This window comes from Muntiacus reevesi, chromosome 7 (genome assembly GCF_963930625.1).
Source record: "Muntiacus reevesi chromosome 7, mMunRee1.1, whole genome shotgun sequence".
NCBI classification, from domain to species: domain Eukaryota; kingdom Metazoa; phylum Chordata; class Mammalia; order Artiodactyla; family Cervidae; genus Muntiacus; species Muntiacus reevesi.
The window spans coordinates 1,513,180-1,531,546 of record NC_089255.1 but is presented as its reverse complement, the minus strand read 5'-3'; the positions used below and the strand labels follow the sequence as shown (position 1 = coordinate 1,531,546).

At 48.1% G+C, this 18,367-nt stretch overlaps 1 protein-coding gene across 6 annotated transcripts in view; it reads right to left on the bottom strand.

Moving 5' to 3' along the window:
• Window positions 1-18,367, bottom strand: part of MCC (MCC regulator of WNT signaling pathway) — a 478,958-nt gene that overhangs the window by 26,215 nt on the left and 434,376 nt on the right. For all 6 annotated transcript variants that reach the window (XM_065940908.1, XM_065940914.1, XM_065940909.1 and 3 more), the window contains 2 exons: window positions 15,313-15,496; window positions 666-900 (listed from right to left, as the gene is read on the bottom strand). In XM_065940908.1, the coding sequence (XP_065796980.1) occupies window positions 666-900; window positions 15,313-15,496 (419 nt within the window). The remainder of the gene's footprint in view (window positions 1-665; window positions 901-15,312; window positions 15,497-18,367) is intronic.

Sequence of the window (18,367 nt, the reverse complement as noted above, 5' to 3'; positions counted from 1 at the left end):
AACCTGAGGGATTATGAATGGACAACAGGAGCTCTCAGCCGCGAATATAACAAAGACCAGCCCTAAACCTCTGAAACCGACAGGTCCGAACAGGTCAAGGCTCCAAGCATTTACAGGGATATCTCCACCCAAGATGGCCACCGAGAAGACAAGACCTCCACCGAGGGTGAGCTGGCACCCAGGGTGTGATGGGGATGATGGTTGTTGGTGCCCCACACAGCACCAAAGGGACCAGGGGGTCAGGAAACCAGGGCTCCTGTCCAAATGCTGCCCTGGCCTGGCCCTGTTCTCCCCGGCTCACCCGAGCATCAGCGTCAACCCGGGAAGCACCTGCAAGCACTCTGGAGACGGAACAGAGGCTGTTCCAGCCTGCAGAGGCCTCCTCTGGCTTCTCCTGGAGACGAGGTGTTCCATTCTGGCTGGGACCCCCGAGACTTCGCCAGTGCTCGGTGCACCTCCTAGGAGCGCTTCCAGCCCAAGGGACCCTGAGACATACTGAAGCCACTCCTGCCTACACACGAGGTTCTGGCTGTCCTCCTGTGGAGAGGCCACTGAACATGGACGGCTGACCCGCTCTCGAGAGGCCTTTTTATGTTTCCTCCTGATGGCAGCGGAGAGCAAGGGATGAGGGTTTGAGAGGAGCACCCCGCCCCCAACACGGATACCTTCATGGCCATGAGCTCCTGCATCAGCACTGCGTTCTCCAGGTCTAGTCGCTGGCTGTCTCCCCGGGGCTTGACGTCGTAGCTGAGAGGGTCGATGTGGACGCTCTCCAGCTCCAGCATGGTCAGCTTGACCGCTGCCCTGTCGTTCCTAAGCTGCTGGATATAGTCCTTCAGCCTTTGCTCATCTTCTTTAGTGAACTCCGTGTCACAGCTGCTGGCTGTGGAGCTGGTCGTGCTGAGAAGACAAAACAAACCAACTCACTGCATCTCCAGTCACTGCGAACAGCTCTTTTCCTCCTCACTCTTCTCCACACCCTCCTCCCCCAATAGTACCTAGCTGGTAATGCCAAAACATCAACAACAAAAAAGCATTCTTCCTAGCACTGTACATCGACATCACCTTTTGGGAAAGAAATGACGTGAAGAATATTGGAAATGTTTACACCCTTTGAGACAACATGTGAACTCCAGAAATTAATTCTAAGGAAATAATTCCACAGAAGTAAAAAGATACACAAAGATGTTTCGTGGAATATAAGGTTTAGTGAATTTTATATATATCAAAACAAAGAAAATTACGTAGACATTATGGAAATAATTATGACAATGGTGGAGAGAGTTTGAGGAAATAGGATGGAAAATGTCATAAAAATAGCTGTACACACTGCTATATTAAAAATGGATAACCAACAAGGACCTACTGTATAGCACAGGGAACTCTGCTCAATGTTACGTGGCAGCCTGGATGGGAGGGGAGTTTGGGGGAGAATAGATACACGTGTATGTATGGCTGAGTCCCTTCGCTGTCCACCTGAAACTATCATAATATTATTAATCAGCTATACCCCAATACAAAATAAAAAGTTTCAATTAAAAAACGAAACAAAACAGGTATGCTCATGGACAAGACTTAACAAAAGGGATGCGTTAAAGGAACAGAGCAAGGTGAAGAACAAAGTATCTGCAGTGTGACCTACAGACTGTGTGTGTGTGTGAGCACGCGCACAGTGCATACACACACCCCAGGCCGCTGACAGCCGCCCCAGGGGGTGGGAGTGGGAAAAAGGGCAGTGGGGGCACCTTCTGTAGTACTGCCAGGGTGCCCCCAGGCCTCCACGGCGGTTCCTCCCCCATCATGGGTGAACATAAATCCTTCACAGGGACACAGGCTGGTCCGAGGGGCCCTTGGCCCCCACGCTGTGGGAATGCTAAGCAGGGGCTGGCAGTTCTAAGGAGCACCTGGCCCGAACCCCGGGAACGTGACAGGCCATGCATGTCTCTGTGGGTTCTAGAGTCCCACGGTAGGGTGAGCACCACAGGAAAACTGCAGCCTGGCTCTCAAGACCTACAGCGGTTTCTCTGGACGCCCCTGCACTTGACACAGCCTGCACGGAACTGGCTGTGGAAAGATGGCAGATAAACAGGCAAGGGGCCTATTTAGCTCTCATCAAACAGGCCAGTCTGGCACCATCATCTCTGTTGTTACCAACCTGGAAGTGGAGGTTGTGAGACATTTCGTGGCTGGAATCCGGTGCAGCTGGGCCTAGGCTGACGTCGCCTCATTCCACAGCCCTGTCTCCCCAAGATTTCCATTGTGAGGTGCTGAGCAAGGAGCAGGGACTGTTTCACTGCCCCGAGCCGAGGCCTGCCCTCCTCACCTCACAGCAACAGGGGTAACAGGCCCCTGGCCAGCAGACGCAATCTCCTCACAATCTCCATGTGACAAGAACGTCCCATTCTTGTCTGTGACACATTGTCAAGAAGCTGAGGCTTCCAGGGAGGGAAGGGTGGAAGGGACGGTAGTCCACACACATGAGGAAGAGGACTCCCCAGGGCTCTGGTGGTCTTCAAGTCAGAGAACTCTGGCCAGCGTAAAAGATCCCAATCACCACAGACTCTCTGAGGCCGCCCACCACCCCTGAGTCCATCAGGATGGAGCTAGATCAGTCTGACTAACACACAACACCTCTTCAGAGGTGGTGATGGTTACTTACACGTGTCCACTGTGGGTGAAGGGGGAGAGCTGGTCAGAGAGTGTGGGGCAGAATGCCAGGTCTCATAGGGCCTTATAGGTTGTTTTCTCTCTAGAATTAGATTTAGAAGCCGCCGGAGGGTCTACACTAGAAGAGTGACAGGATTCACCTTACATCTTAACAGGCTCCCTCTGTCTGCTGTACTGAGGAGGGATGCAGGGAGGCAAGGTCAGAGACAGGAACCCTTTTGGGGGCTATTGTAACAAGCTCTGGAGAGAAGGTGGAAGCTGAGAAGACAGGAAGGTGGTTAAAAATTATTTATCGATCAGTGCTATGTATTCTCAAGCTGTATTTTAAAAAGGATGAGACGGGACAAGCAGCAACGCCCTCCAGCTGGAACGCTTCAGGTGCGACGTCATAAACAAAGCAGCGCAAGGGAAGCATGAAAGAGCAAGCGGTATCGCCAGCAGAGGGCGCGGGGAGCCGGCGGGGCGTCTGTGGATGACAGCTGTCCAGGAGTGACTCGTCCAGAAGAGAGGGTCCCTCCCTCAGCACCTCAGCACCTCAGCCTTCTTCCGTAAAGCTCGGTGACAGGCAAGCCTCACACAAAACCACCCAGGAGGACTCAGAGCTCGCCTGCATGGACTGTCAACACAGTGTGGAGGGAAAGATGCCTAAGGCCTGAGGTTCCACACGCTGAGCAAAATTAGAGTGAACTGAAGTGGTGGCAGTGCTCACAGCGCTTTCCACGTGACTGAGTGAGGAGATGCCCTCCCAGACACGGCATGTTTAGACGGCACGGTGCTGGGAAATAGCAACACTTTTTTTCCAGTGAGTGGGGAGAAGGCTTCAGGCAGGAAAATCCTCTCCCATGAAAATGAGACTCACCACCAGAGGTTCACTTTACAGCTCTCTTCATTAAAAGTCACTGGAAATTTTTAAACACACAGAAAACACAGAGATAAACTAATACCTGGGTGGCCTTTTTTCATGTTTTCTTTGAAATACTTCTTTAGAAATGCAACACAGTTGGGCTTCCCTGGTGGTACAGTAGATGGGAGTCACCCTGCTAGTGCAGGGACACAGGTTCAACTCCTGGTCCGGGAGGACTGCACACGCCACAGAGCAACTAAGCCCACGGGCCGCAGCTCCTGGGCCCACGTGCCGCAGCTGCTGAAGCCCGGAGACCTAGAGCCTGTGCTCCGTAACAAGAGGAGCCACCACGAGGAGCAGCCCGTGTGCTGCAACTGGAGAGCAGCCCCCTTTCTCCACAACTAGAGAATGCCCACCAAGTATAATAGATACATTTTTAAAAAAGAAATAGAAGGTACTTGAGGTACCCTTTGATTCCTGTCACTTAAAAAAGATATTTCCTACAAATTGAAGGTACCTTACACCAGTCAGCATGGCCATCATCAAAAAGTTTACAAATAGTAAATGCTGGTGAGTGTGTGGAGAAAAGGGAACTCTCCTACCTAAATGGTGGGAATGTAAGTTGGTGCAGCCACAGTGGAAAACTGTATGGGGATTCCTCAGAAACCTAAAAGTAGAATTACCATATGATTCAGCAATCTTATTCTTTGGCATATATCTGGACAAAACTACAATTCACAAAGATACATGCACCCCAATGTTCATAGCAGTGCTGTTTACAATACCCAAGAGACGGAAGGAACAGATGAATGGATAAAAATGATATGGGGTGTGTGTGTGTGTGTAAAATGGATTAGCCATAAAAAAGAACAAAATACTGCCATTTACAGCAACGTGGATGCAACTAGAGATTATCATATTAAGTGAAGCAAATCAGAAAGACAAATACCATATCACTTACATGTGGCATCTAACATAGGATACCAAAGAACCTATCTATGAAACAGGTTTCCATGGGGTTGCAAAGAGTCAGATGCAACTGAGTGACAGAACTGAACTGAGGAAGCAGAAACAGGGACACAGAGAATGGACGGATGGCTGCCGGGGGGTGGGGGGTGGGGGGGAAGCACCGAGGGTTTGGCATGTACAGGGTGGATAAGCTGATGTATAGACACGATTTATACATATATCACACACAATACATATAGATGTACAAAACTGGTACATATAGGACGGATAAACAACGAGGTGCTACCGTATGGCAGAGGGAACTATATTCACCATCCTGTGATAACAGCAGTGGAAAAGAATGTATACATGTGTATGACTGAGGCACTCTGCTGTGCAGTGGTAATTAACACGTTATAAATCAAATAGACCTCAGTAAACATTTAAGCAATTATTTCAAAACTCAGGGGATAGTACAACCTAGAGTTAGTTCCCCAAATACTCTTCAGGCCCTGAGCAGCTCATATGATGGCGTATTTTCTGTTGAGCCTGACTGCTGCTCCCCAGTGGTTGTCGAAGAGTAGTGGTGAGGCTGGGGACGGCAGTATAACCTGGGAACTTGTTAGGAATGCCTGTTCCCAGACCCCACGACCCAGACTCCCAGAGTCGGGAACGCTGGGGCAGAGGGCAGCCTTCTGTTCTTTTTTTTAATTTTTTTAAATTTATTTTTTCAGCCTTCTGTTTTAAAATGTACCATCCAGCTGATTCTGAGGCTCAGACAGGTTTGAGAACAACTGGTCAACCCCATAGGGTAAGTGGGCATTTGCAAAGTAGCCTGAAAGGTAATGGGACCCTGTCCCAAATTCTCTTGGGAGTGGCCACTACGTTCTCGGGCTGATCTGGTGGGTACCAGTGAGTGCGAGCAGGTCTCTGACATCAGGCAGACCCGAGTAAATGATCTTCCTCTACCCATGCCCAGCTTTATGGCGCAGAGTAAGTTACCCAAGCTCTCCAGCTGTGATAAAGTGGGGACAGTAACAGTTCCCACCTCACCAGGTTATGGGCAGAAGACAGTGGGTCCTGAAGCTGGCAGGCCACACACCGTGCTTGCTTTGGGGGAGGCAGAGCGGGAGGGAAAAGCTGGGCCAGTGGCCTCTCCACACCCAACACCAGATCCAGGACCTCCCTCTTGAGATGGCAGACACCTAGCAGGTCTTGCAGAAAACCGCCTGTCTGAGGGACAGCACAACAGCCAGTGCTGACTGGACCTAAATACCCCCAAGAACTGCCTGGGAGACACTGACCTGGGTGGGCAGAGGCTGCCTGGCTTTGGGGTGTCCTGGAACCCTCTGGGACCTGGGCCTGATCCCGACTCTGGCAGGGAAGGCTTTTGTCTCACCTCTCTGCTGTGGTAGAGTTTTAAGGGAGAAAGAAACAGAAAAGAAGGACAAAAGCTCTCCCCTCCACAGTCTCTGCCCCTGTGGAAAGCTCAGGGGTGTAATGCTTTTCCAGGGGAAAATTTAATTTCCAGATAAGCACCCAGCCTGGCAGCCCCTCCAGGCGTCTTCCCTCTCTCCCTTCCAGGACACCACAGCGGGCAACGGATCAGGCAAGGCTCATTACAGTTCTGCTTTGTGCTCTGACTGTCCTACCCGGAATATGGCTATGACAGCTGTGAGCAGAGGGGAGGCCACGGCCCTTTCTCCGCCTCCCCTAGACAAAGGCACTGTCTCCAGAGGGCCGCTGCCGCTGCTGGGCGGGGGTCGAGTCAGCCATTAACCCTCGGGCTGGGAATGCAGGGGACCGCAGGATGAGTGCAGGTGTCAAGGGGGGATACGTCACCGTCCGAGGGAGCTGGGCTCCTCCTCCTCTCCAGGGTGAGAGGGATGGTGGGCAGAGGGGCAGATGAAGGAAAGCCTGGCCTGGCCTGGGATGGTGGGGCTGCACGTTTTTGGGTTTTGCTCTGGTTTCTCCAGGAGCCAGGCTGTCACGCAGGTCTCTCCCGGATGCTCTGCTTGAGCTCCCCTCGCTGGCTCGGCTCAGAGTGCATTAGTGGCCTGTGGGATGGGGGCCTCCAGCGAGGGGAGCGCTTGCTGGCCGGCCTGGGGCCCCCACCCCGTCTGCCTGATCACCGTGGGATTGGTGCAACAGATGAGTTCAGATGGGCCTCTCTCCTGTGCCTCTCCATGTGTCTCATCCTTGTTCTCAAGACAACTGCCCCTCTTGCTTTATAGGGAAAAAAAATCCCATCTTTTTTTTCAGCTTCCTCATCTTGTCTTGGCAGAAAAGAACATTTCTTTTGCCTTGAAAACCAGAGATGGATTCTTCCTGAAGTTTTTCTCAATGTCTTACATGGCTCCCAGTTACAATCTCACTTACACCAAGTGCCACCGGGGGGCCTTCTAGTCGCGGAGCATTTAAAACTTATCTGAAGGGTGGTGGGGGGTCAGGCCAGGTGACATTTGGCCCCACTTCTCTGAGCAGAAACTTGAGCCTGTCAACTGCCTGGACCTTTCAGTGTTGTGCTGGGTATCCACTCATGCCCCACCCCCTTTCTGACAATTCTTTGTCACAAAGGAGTAAAAATACTCAACACAGTCCAAACCTCCTAGGTCTGGATGCTCTCACATGATTATAAGAATGCTCTAGGAGAGGTGGTTCAGGCAGGAAAAATCATCCAAAAAAAAAAAAATCAGCTGACACTCAAACACCAAGTTTAAACTGCACAGATCACTTATACCTGGATCTTTTAAAAATAAATATTGTTCTATGGGACTTTCCTGGCACAGTGGATAAGAATCCGCCTACCAGTGTAGGAGTCACAGGTTTGATCCCTGGTCTGGGAAAATCTCACAGGCCATGAAGCAACTACTTCTGCATGCCCCAAGTACAGAGCCCATGCTCCAGAGCTTGTGAGATGCAACTACTGAAGTCCACACACACAGAGCCTGTTCTCTGCAACAAGAGAAGCCACTGCAATGAGAAGCGCACACACGGCAATGAAAAGGAGCTCCCGATCACTGCAACTAGAGAAAGCCCAAGCAAAGCAACCAAGACTCAGCGCAGCTGGGAATTAAAAAAAACAATATATATATGTGTGTGTGTGTGTGTGTGTATACACATATATATAGTATTACATTTATGATGGAGGTTGGAGGAATCTGTGGTGAGTCCTGGAATGGATCCTCTGAGATTATACAGGTAGGTAAAATCTTCCACCAGATAACTATATCCTCAAACACTTTCTGCTTTCAGAAACTTAGCTGACAGTGGAAGGCAAAATGAGAGGCACAGTTAGGAGACAGATGATATTTCTGCAGCTATTTATAAGGTGTTGTTATGATGGAACCAGGCATCTCTAAAACAAATATTAACCTGCTCCTGATTTGGTTGCTGATAACGTACCAAGATAAACACCACAGAGATCCGATACTTATACTGCTGCTAATAATTTCTCTGACATTAAAAAACTTAAACACTTTACAGTCAGCACTCCCTACTTATGAATTCTGCATAGGCAGATATAGCCAACTTCAGGTGGAAAATTTTTGAGATTAAAAAAAAAAAATCCAGGAAGTTCCAAAGAGCAAAACTTCAATTTGCCATGTGCTGGCAACTATTTACATAGCATTTACATTTTATTTACAATTATTTACATAGCATTTACATTATATTTGGTATTATGTAAGTAACTTAGACATGATGTAAAATATATTTTACATCACACATGAGAGGATGTGTGTAGGTTCTAATGCAAATACTACAATGTTTTACACAAGGGACTTGAGCATCCTTGAACTCTGGTATCCACAGAGGTCCAGAACCAATCCCTCGAGGATACCGAGGGATGACTGTAAATGATTTCCAACATCACTAATAATTAAAAGGTACAAAGTAAAACATTAAGGGTATTTTTTTTCTTTTTGCTTAGAGATTGACCAAATTTAAAAAATTTACATCATCCAGTTTCAGCAAAGGTGTGGAGACAGAGGTGCTAACACAGTTGCTTCATCATGGACGGGATGGGGGCACTAATTGACATTTGAAATAATAGTCGTTTTTGAGCCAGCACCTTCTACTTCTCAGACTTGATCCCACAGAAACTGCATCGGGGTACAGATGCAAGGACCAGGGTGGAGACTGCAGCAGTATTATAATAGAACATCCAACAAGGAGTCATCCAGTCGTGTCTGTCTCTTGCAACCCCATTCTGCAGCCTGCCAGGCTCCTCTGATCATGGAATTCTCCAGGCAAGAACACTGGAGTGGGTAGCCTATATCTTCTCCAGGAGATCTTCCCAACCCAGGGATCAAACCCAGGTCTCTTGCATTGCAGGTGGATTGTTTACCATCTGAGCCACCAGGGAAGCCCAAGAATACTGGAGTGAGTAGCCTATCCCTTCTCCAGTGGATTTTTCCAACCCAAGAATTGAACCGGGGTCTCCTGTATTGCAGGTGGATTCTTTACCAGCTGAGCTACCAGGGGAGCTACTACTGAGAAGAATGACACAGACAGAGATGTCTAAACAAACAGCAACACTAAGGGGGAAGGGAAGGTAAAGGCAAGATTCAAGAGAGTCCGATTAACAGGATCCTTTTTGGGTTAAAATGAGGTGGAGCTACATTTTTAAAGATGCCATGTGTCGGTCTGTTGACGACACAACCCTGCCCCTTCTCCTGGGACCCTCCCCTTCTCTCTGCCCTCGAGACTCCTGCAGAAACCACCAGGACCACAGATAACTGGGTAAGTACTTGAGCCCAGCTGGGCAAGATGCTCCTTCCCAGGATTTTCTTACTTGACACCAGTGAAACCAGTCAGTCCAGTGTACTGATGGAGGTGGTGTGTGGGTTTTCTGTCGTCTGGGGAGTGGCCTGCAGCAGGGAGGTGTGGGGGCCCCAGGGGCCAGGTGTGGTTTGGTTCTCCTGCTCCCCAGAGCCCTCTGCCCTCAGCCTGGGTCCAAGGCTTCTGTGTGGGAGACCCGATATCCACCCCCAGATTTGAGTATGCGTCTGTCACTGGCAACTGAGGGGTTAGTAGGTAATTAAAAAAATGGGCAGCTGAATCTGTGAAGACACTCTCCAAACTGTGTGCCATATTGTTTTTAGTGACGGTCCTTGCATGGGGAATTTTATGTAATGCTTGGATTTCAATTGTTAAGCTTACTTTTAATACAATGAGCATAACATTTCTTGGGAATCAGCAAGTTTTAAGAAAAGTGAAAGCATTTCAGCTCTCCATCTAGTTCCCATAGAAGCTAAATGATAAGTGACAGAACATTTTTGCAGGAGGCCTGTACACCAGGCTATCATGGAGAGGACCGTGTCTGAGCTGGACTTTAGAACTGATGATGAGCACTCCTAAGCCTAAGTTAGAAGGACTCCAGATAGATTCTCCTGCTACTTGGGTGGGGAAAGCACCTCTTTTTTTCAGAGGAAAGTAGACGTGCCTACTCTGACAGTCAGATTGAGTCTGACTCTCATTCCTTGAAGGTTGCTGATTTGCAGGGGGTGCACAGGCTTATCCTAACTGGACTGCTGCTTCAGGTCCATTCACCCTTTCAGTGGACACAATTCCACTGTGCTCAGCCTTTCCTTCCGTTCCAGGGAAACTTCATCTTAGATCTTGGAAGGTGAAGGCTGGGCACCTCTTCTGCTCTACCACTCTGCATTTGAACTGAGGGAGCAGGCCCCAGTGTGAGTGGTCAGCCAGGTGGAACCCCAGTTCCCTGGGTGTTTCCCAAGCTAAAGTCAAGGCTGCAATCACAGCTTGACAGGATCAGCACCTGTTGGCAGGACAGAAGGGACCCCAGTCTCCAAAAGGGCAGACTTGCTGTGGCTGATGCTGTCTTGGCCCCTTGTCCTATTGTAGATTTAGATCAATGATCTGAAATTGTAATGCTTGACAAGAAGAGTGGGTCTGACTAAGAATTCCCATTCTCACTTCTCATTAGTTTAGTCCACTTGCCTCACTGCTGTGATACACTGATAAAGCTATCCAGGCCACCCACATTACCTAGGTACTCTAATGTCTGTTAAGACAATTATATTTTCTGATGAGGCCGCAGCTGTAGTTTTGTAACAAAAAAAAGAAGTGTTTCAAAACTGTGAGAGCAGCATCTCTGGGCTCCTGACTAGAGTCAGCTGTTGGGCTGGTTACCACGTTCATTTTCCTCCCTGGGAACCACCCCTCCGCTGCTCTGTTCCAAAACCACGACCTTTCAGTTATCAGGAGCTGCCCTGTACTACCAGTTTGAGGCCTGGCACTCAGCATTCCTTTCCTAAGACCTGGGGGAGCAACTGGCTGGCACTCTGAATAGAAGTCTCTCTGCCAGCTGGTTACAGCGGGAGGGGAGGGGACTGGTGGAGCCACATACAGCTCCACCTCGGAAAGCCTTCCATCTTGTCTTTCGTCCATAATCTTGACAAGCTGGAAAGGCTGAGTGGAAAGGCAAGAATTACAAACAAAATCACTTATAATTATGAAAGCCTCTGGTGGTTTGCGACTTTTTCCCCTGAGCCACACTGAACATGATCAGCAGCCTGGTTGTGTCAGGTCCCAAGAATGTGTGTTGCCACATGAAGGCCTGGCGTGTGGTTCCTTTGTACCCTCTGAGCAGCTCTGATTTGGGTGGGAATGTGAAAGGGAATTTTTAAGGAGAATTGAGTGAATCTGACCTCTGTAAACCCTCTGTACTTTGATGGGAAGATCTGTTTAAGACAGAACTTAGTTCATAGCGCCAATCTTTAATGAGGTCATCCTTGTAAACAGAAACTATGTTCTGAGTATATCTCAATCTATAGAAATACATTACCTAAAATTAAGCTTCTCTAAGAAGACTGTCTCAAAATCAAGGCTCATCCATACATTAAAATATTTCTAACCAATATTCACCATTACAGTCTCCACTGAAGGGCTGGAGAGAAAATGTTCCCACTCTTGCCTGGCTCCACATTTGAATGTGACTTAGATTCAGTCAGTTCAGTTCAGTCGCTCAGTCGTGTCCGACTCTTTGTGACCCCATGAATCGCAACACACCAGGCCTCCTGTCCATCACCAACTCCCGGAGTTTACTCAAACTCATGCCCATTGAGTCGGTGATACCACCCTGTCATCTCATCCTCTGTCATCCCCTTCTCCTCTTGCCCCCAATCCCTCCCAGCATCAGGGTCTTTTCCAATGAGTCAACTCTTCCCATGAGGTGGCCAAAGTACTGGAGGTTCAGCTTCAGCATCAGCCCTTCCAATGAACACCCAGGACTGATCTCCTTTAGGATGGACTGGTTGGATCTCCTTGCAGTCCAAGGGACTCTCAAGAGTCTTCGCTAACACCACAGTTCAAAAGCATCAATGTTTCGGCACTCAGCTTTCTTCAGAGTCCAACTCTCACATCCATACATGACCACTGGCAAAGCCATAGCCTTGACTAGATGGACCTTTGTTGGCAAAGTAATGTCTCTACTTTTTAATATGCTGTCTAGGTTGGTCATCACTTTCCTTCCAAGGAGTAAGCGTCTTTTAATTTCATGGCTGCAATCACCATCTGCAGTGATTCTGGAGCCCCCCAAAATAAAAGTCTGATACTGTTTCCACTGTCTCCCCATCTATTTCCCATCAGGTGATGGGACCAGATGCCATGATCTTAGTTTTCTGAATGCTGAGGTTTAAGCCAACTTTTTCACTCTCCTCTTTCACTTTCATTAAGAGGCTTTTTAGTTCCTCTTCACTTTCTGCCATGAGGGTGGTGTCATCTGCATATCTGAGGTTATTGATATTTTTCCCGGCAGTCTTAATTCTAGCTTGTGCTTGGTCCAGCCCAGCGTTTCTCATGATGTATTCTGCATATGAGTTAAATAAGCAGGGTGACAATATACAGTCTTGACGTACTCCTTTTCCTATTTGGAGCCAGTCTGTTGTTCCATGTCCAGTTCTAACTGTTGCTTCCTGACCTGCATATAGGTTTCTCAAGAGGCAGGTCAGGTGGTCTGGTATTCCCATCTCCTTCAGAATTTTCCACAGTTTATTGTGAGCCACACAGTCAAAGGCTTTGGCATAGTCAATAAAGCAGAAAGAGATGTTTCTCTGGAACTCTCTTGCTTTTTCGATGATCCAGCGGATGTTGGCAATTTGATCTCTGGTTCCTCTGCCTTTTCTAACACCAGCTTGAACATCTGGAAGTTCACGGTTCACGTATTGCTGAAGCCTGGCTTGGAGAATTTTGAGCATTACTTTCCTAGTGTGTGAGATGAGTGCAATTGTGCAGTAGTTTGAGCATTCTGTGGCATTGCCTTTCTTAGGGACTGGAATGAAAACGGACCTTTTCCAGAGCTGTGGCCACTGCTGAGTTTTCCAAATTTGCTGACATATTGAGTGTAGCACTTTCACAGCATCATCTTTCAGGATGTGAAATAGCTCAACTGGAATTCCATCACCTCCACTAGTTTTGTTGTAGTGATGCTTTCTAAGGCCCACTTGACTTCACATTCCAGGATGTCTGGCTCTAGGTGAGTGATCACACCATTGTGATTATCTGGGTCATGAAGATCTTTTTTGTAGTTCTTCTGTGTATTCTTGCCACCTCTTCTTAATATCTTCTGCTTCTGTTAGGTCCATACCATTTCTGTCCTTTACTGAGCCCATTTTTGCATGAAATGTTCCCTTAGATTAAAGCAACATAATTATTTTGCAGGTGGGGAGGTGTGAGCTAAAACTGCTTATAAGCTACTGAAATAGCACACAATTCCTGTCAACCCAACTCTTATGCTCACTAATTCAACAGGACAGAATTTACTGACAATGTGAGAACTGCATTTCTATTCTAAATGAATGTGGAAATTACAGATTATACACATCTGGAAAAGTCATTAAGAAGAGCATCTGCTTTATGAGTTTAAACAAAATAACCTGGTTTTAAGAAAATAAATAAATGATCATCTGTGCTTTGCTTCCCTGAATAAGACAACTGTTGCTGGAGTCAAAAGGAAATAAGTCCCTCATGTCTGTGGGCACCTGGCCAAGTGTTACTGAGAATGTCGCCTTTCCTGAGGCACCAGGTCCAGAACAGGTAAGTCTGCACTTGGGCAGATGGCTGGGTCCTACCAGCAGGAAAGACAGCTGGGATCATTATGTTCCTTTCAGGTACTGAACAAAACATCAGTATTTCTCCTTTTGCCCTTGAGACTGAATACACCCATACATGGTTTTGATTGCCTGCTGCTGCTACTGCTAAGTCACTTCAGTCATGTCCAACTCTGCAGCCCTGCAGACGGCAGCCCACCAGGCTCCCCTGTCCCTGGGATTCTCCAGGCAAGAACACTGGAGTGGGTTGCCATTTCCTTCTCCAATGCATGAAAGTGAAAAGTGAAAGTGAAATCGCTCAGTTGAGTCCGACCCTTCGTGACCCCATGGACTGCAGCCCACCAGGCTCCTCTGTCCATGAGATTTTCCAGGCAAGAGTCTGGAGTGGGCTGCTGTTGCCCTCTCCGTTGGTTGCTTGACCTGTAAGCAAACAGCATTTTTTAAGTCACAAGCTCCAACCTGGCCTAGTGAAAAGAATAATACACTTGGTGCCGCAGTCTGGGCTTAGGTCCGAACACCCCTCTCAGCAGTCAGTTATGTGACCTCATGTGGGCAGGTCACTCACACATCTCTGAGCCAAGGCTTTCTCACTTGTGGGGTAAGAGTAATGGGGTCATTACTCTTCCTATCTTTTGTGATTAGGTTATTACACGAGAATCTCTAACATTAAAGTACTTTCTAGACAGAACTGGAACATAAAGGGAAGGCATTCTATTTCCAGCAACATGGATGGACCTAGAGATGATCACACTACGTGACGTAAGACAGAGAAAGACAAACATATGATGTCACTTCTGTGCAGAATCTAAAATACGATATACCAATGAACTTATTTATGGAACAGAAATAGACTCACAGACACAGAAAGCAAACTTATGCCTACCAAAGGGGGGAAGGGGTGGGAGAGATAAATTAGGAGTTTGGGGTTAGCAGATACAAACCACTATATATCAAATAAACAAACAACAAGGTCCTACTGTATAGCACAGAGAACTATATTCAATATTATGTATTAAACTAAAATGGAAAAGAATATGAATATATATGTACATATATATGAATCATTAGCTGTATACCAGAAACTAACACAATACTGTAAATCAATTTTAATTTAAAAAAATGAAAGAAAAAAGGAAGGCATTCATGTCTTTAGGGATTTTGGTGCCAAGAAATGAGAAGAGTATTAGAACAGGTTTCATTATGACTCTCCACCCACACCCAGTGGAATCCAATGGCTTCAGCAAATTATGCTTAGCAAGGTGTTCAGTTTCCCTCCCCATCTTGTTTAAGCACCCACTTCAGTTTTCTAGATTCACAGACACGGAACTTGAACCCCAGTTCATGACTGAGCATCTGCTAAACACGTGCTATGAGTACAGCCTCACTCTACAGGGCAAACAGGTGGGAGAAGGGAAGGCTGCCGCGCAGAAGGGCTTATGAAGAACACAGGCACAGGAGGGAGGGAGGGAACGCAGCCTGGAACCAGGAGGCGGCCTGGCGCTTGGGTGCTTCGGACCATTTGCAGCACCCAAATGCTTCTTGAAAATCAAGGACTGTTAGGAAATGGAGGGCGGAACAAAGTGGGACAGAAAGGAATAGTGGGGTTCCGTCCCTTCCCTCTGGGCAGCAACATGAGAAGGCGCCTTCCAGCTCTCCCCTCCGATCCGACTCTGGGTGGGGGCCGCGGGGCCCAGCTGCCACCCCCGAGCCTCGTGGTCCTCGGAGCTTGGCGAGCGGACCCCGTGGACGCCCGCCCCGTGTGGCAGGAGCGCAAGCTACCTGGTGTGGCTGTTGGAGGACAGGCTCTCCCAGGGCTGCCCGCTGCACCCGGCCACCGCGAAGGCGCCCCCGCAGCTGCCATCCAGCTTCATCAGCAGGGCCTTGGCGGCGTTCTCAGCTGTCTTCCGGCAGTCGTGGGCTCGCTTGAGCATCTGAGTAATGTTTTCATCCCCTGACTGGTCTCCTGCAAGAAGCCGAGGGGTTAATCAGCACTGGTTTACATCAATGAGACAGGGTGGTGGAGGTGAAGACAGGGGCGGAGCCCGCGACAGAGCAGGCGGCCGGGACCAGGCCCTTCACCCAGAAGCTGCGTCGAGGAAGGCTTTCTCTTCCCCAACAAACGAAGGGCTGGCCCGTGGGAGTGCCGAGCTCTGTGTCCAGCGGCAACCTGCTCTGATTTCCGAACTCCCGAGGCTCCTGGCAGCTCCCGGCACGCAACCCCAATCTCCTGTGCGGCCGTCTCCCTCACGCTGCGCAATGCTTCCTTGGGAGCGAGGCCAAGGGAAAATGGGGCCGAACTTGGCTATGTTTCCACATGTCCGCAGCTTCCCTTAGAACTTCATGTAGGCATGCGACACAGAACTAATGGTTAGAACGAAATCTTGGGATTGGCTCTGATGTCCTGCGTGGATGATCTCCCTGACCAATCTCCCCGAGCGCGGACATGTCCAGGGGCAAGCTGCACGCCTCTCACAGCCAGCTAGCCTGCAGCAAGACTCGGGGTGGGGGCCGCCAGCACGCAGTGGCAGTGGACTGGGAATCCCCTGCCCAAGACGGCCACGTTCTAGCTGCGCTTTCAAAAACTCTGCAGGCCAAATAAGTCAGCCCAGTCACAGCCCAGTCCCTCAATCTTCCAAATATTTATAAATGAAATCTTACACCAAAGTCTAAGATACAAAAATGTAACTATGAAACTGGCTTAAGTGGGCAGGGGGTATGGGGAGGGGGATACACTCAGCTTTCCCACCCTCCAAGCCCAACACTGAGGCCCAAAGAAACTCCTCCAGATTCCCAGGCACCGTCTAAATCAGCCAGAATGAATGGTTGTGCAGTCAAGAAGAAATAAAGGAGAAATGCCCATAACTGACACTGTGGGTGAACGTTACAACTTGTTCCTGTTGCGTGACTCCCGGCAGGTTAGGGCAGGACAGCACATCACTGCCACTGTTGGCAGAACGGAAGTCAGGTTTAACAGGGAGCTGCTAAAAAGTAATTTTAAAAGGCTGTTAAATAACATACTTTACAGATGTCTCACAACTGACTGCTCTCTGAATTCTGAAGAGGCATAGTAACTGACTGCTCCATTTTATAAATAGACCCATGAGCCAACCAGGATTATATGAATACAAGGCATTTTATTATTGATTTTAAATACTTAAAATGCAGACTTAAGTCCTTTTAGCTCCTATCCAAGTCACTGTGCTGAATAGGGACAAGCTTCATATGAGGTGCCTTTTGTGGTTAGAACGGTCTAAGACAGTCCTCTGATAAAAAGTAGAAATAAGATGATTGATTTTTTGCCTTTAATTGGTTATTTTCCTTAATACTTATATTAAAGAAAAAAAACTTGACAGTAAGCCAAGATCATTTTAGGATTCTATTTAATAGGAGGAATAAAGTTTTATGGTTTGGTTAAAAGACCCTGAAAAATGAGCTTCCTAATGGAAATGCTGGCAGAGTTTCTACTGCTGGACTTGGAGGGTAATACTATTTAAAAAACAAAACAAAACAAAAAGCCCAACAAAACCCAGAAAACCCAGAGACAGAGGTGGAAGATGGTCACACATACAAACGGAGGCCTACTTCCTCGCTGGGTGACTTGGATATGAAGCAGGAAATTAATACCCAGGATACTTCCTTTCTTTCAGATTCCTGTCCATGTCAAAACTGAGGAAAGGAAGGAAGGAGGAGATACAGGTAAGTGTTCAGAGCAAAAGCTAGAGCCCGGGGCTTCCTTGTGGCTCAGAATGGTCAAGAATCCACCGGCCAACGGAGGAGACATTGTTTCAATCCCTGGTCTGGGAAGATCCCACATGCCAGGTAACCAAACCCATGCACCACACTACTGAGCCTGTGCTCTAGACTCCAGGAGCTGCAGCTGCTGAAGCCCGCATGCCTAGAGCGTGTGCTCCGCAACAACAGAAGCCACCACAGAGAAGCCTGCTCGCTGAAACGAAGAGTAGCCTCTGTTCTCCACAACTAGAGACAGCCCAAGTGCAGCAAAAAAGACCCAGCACAGCCAATAAACAAATAAATAAAACTATTAAAAAAAAAAAGACCCTTGAAATTCAGTTCAGTCGCTCAGTTGTGTCCAACTCTTTGCGATCCCATGGACTGCAGCACGCCAGGCCTCCCTGTCCATTACCCACTCCAGGAGATTACTCAGACTCATGCCCATTGAGTCAGTGATGCCATCCAACCATCTCATCCTCTGTCATCCCCTTCTCCTCCTGCCCTCAATTTTTCCCAGCATCAGGGTCTTTTCAAATGAGTCAGGTCTTTGCATCAGGTGGCCAAAGGATTGGAGTTTCAGCTTCACCATCAGTCCTTCCAATGAACACCAAGGACTGATCTCCTTTAGGATGGACTCGTTGGATCTCCTTGCAGTCCAAGGGACTCTCAAGGGTCTTCTCCAAAACCACAGTTAAAAACTTTCAATTCTTCGGCACTCAGCGTTCTTTATAGTCCAACTCTCACATCCATACATGACCACTGGAAAAACCATAGCCTTGACTAGATGGACCTTTGTTGGCAAAGTAATGTCTCTGCTTTTTAATATGCTACCTAGGTTGGTCATAACTTTCCTTCCAAGGAGTAAGCATCTTTTAATTTCATGGCTGCAATCACCATCTGCAGTGACTTTGGAGCCCAAAAAAATAAAGTCAGCCACTGTTTCCCCATCTATTTCCCATGAAGTGATGGGACCGGATTCTATGATCTTATTTTTCTGAATATTGAGCTTTAAGCCAACTTTTTCACTCTCCTCTTTCACTTTCATCAAGAGGCTCTTTAGCTCTTGTTCACTTTCTGCCATGAGAGTGGTGTCATCTGCATA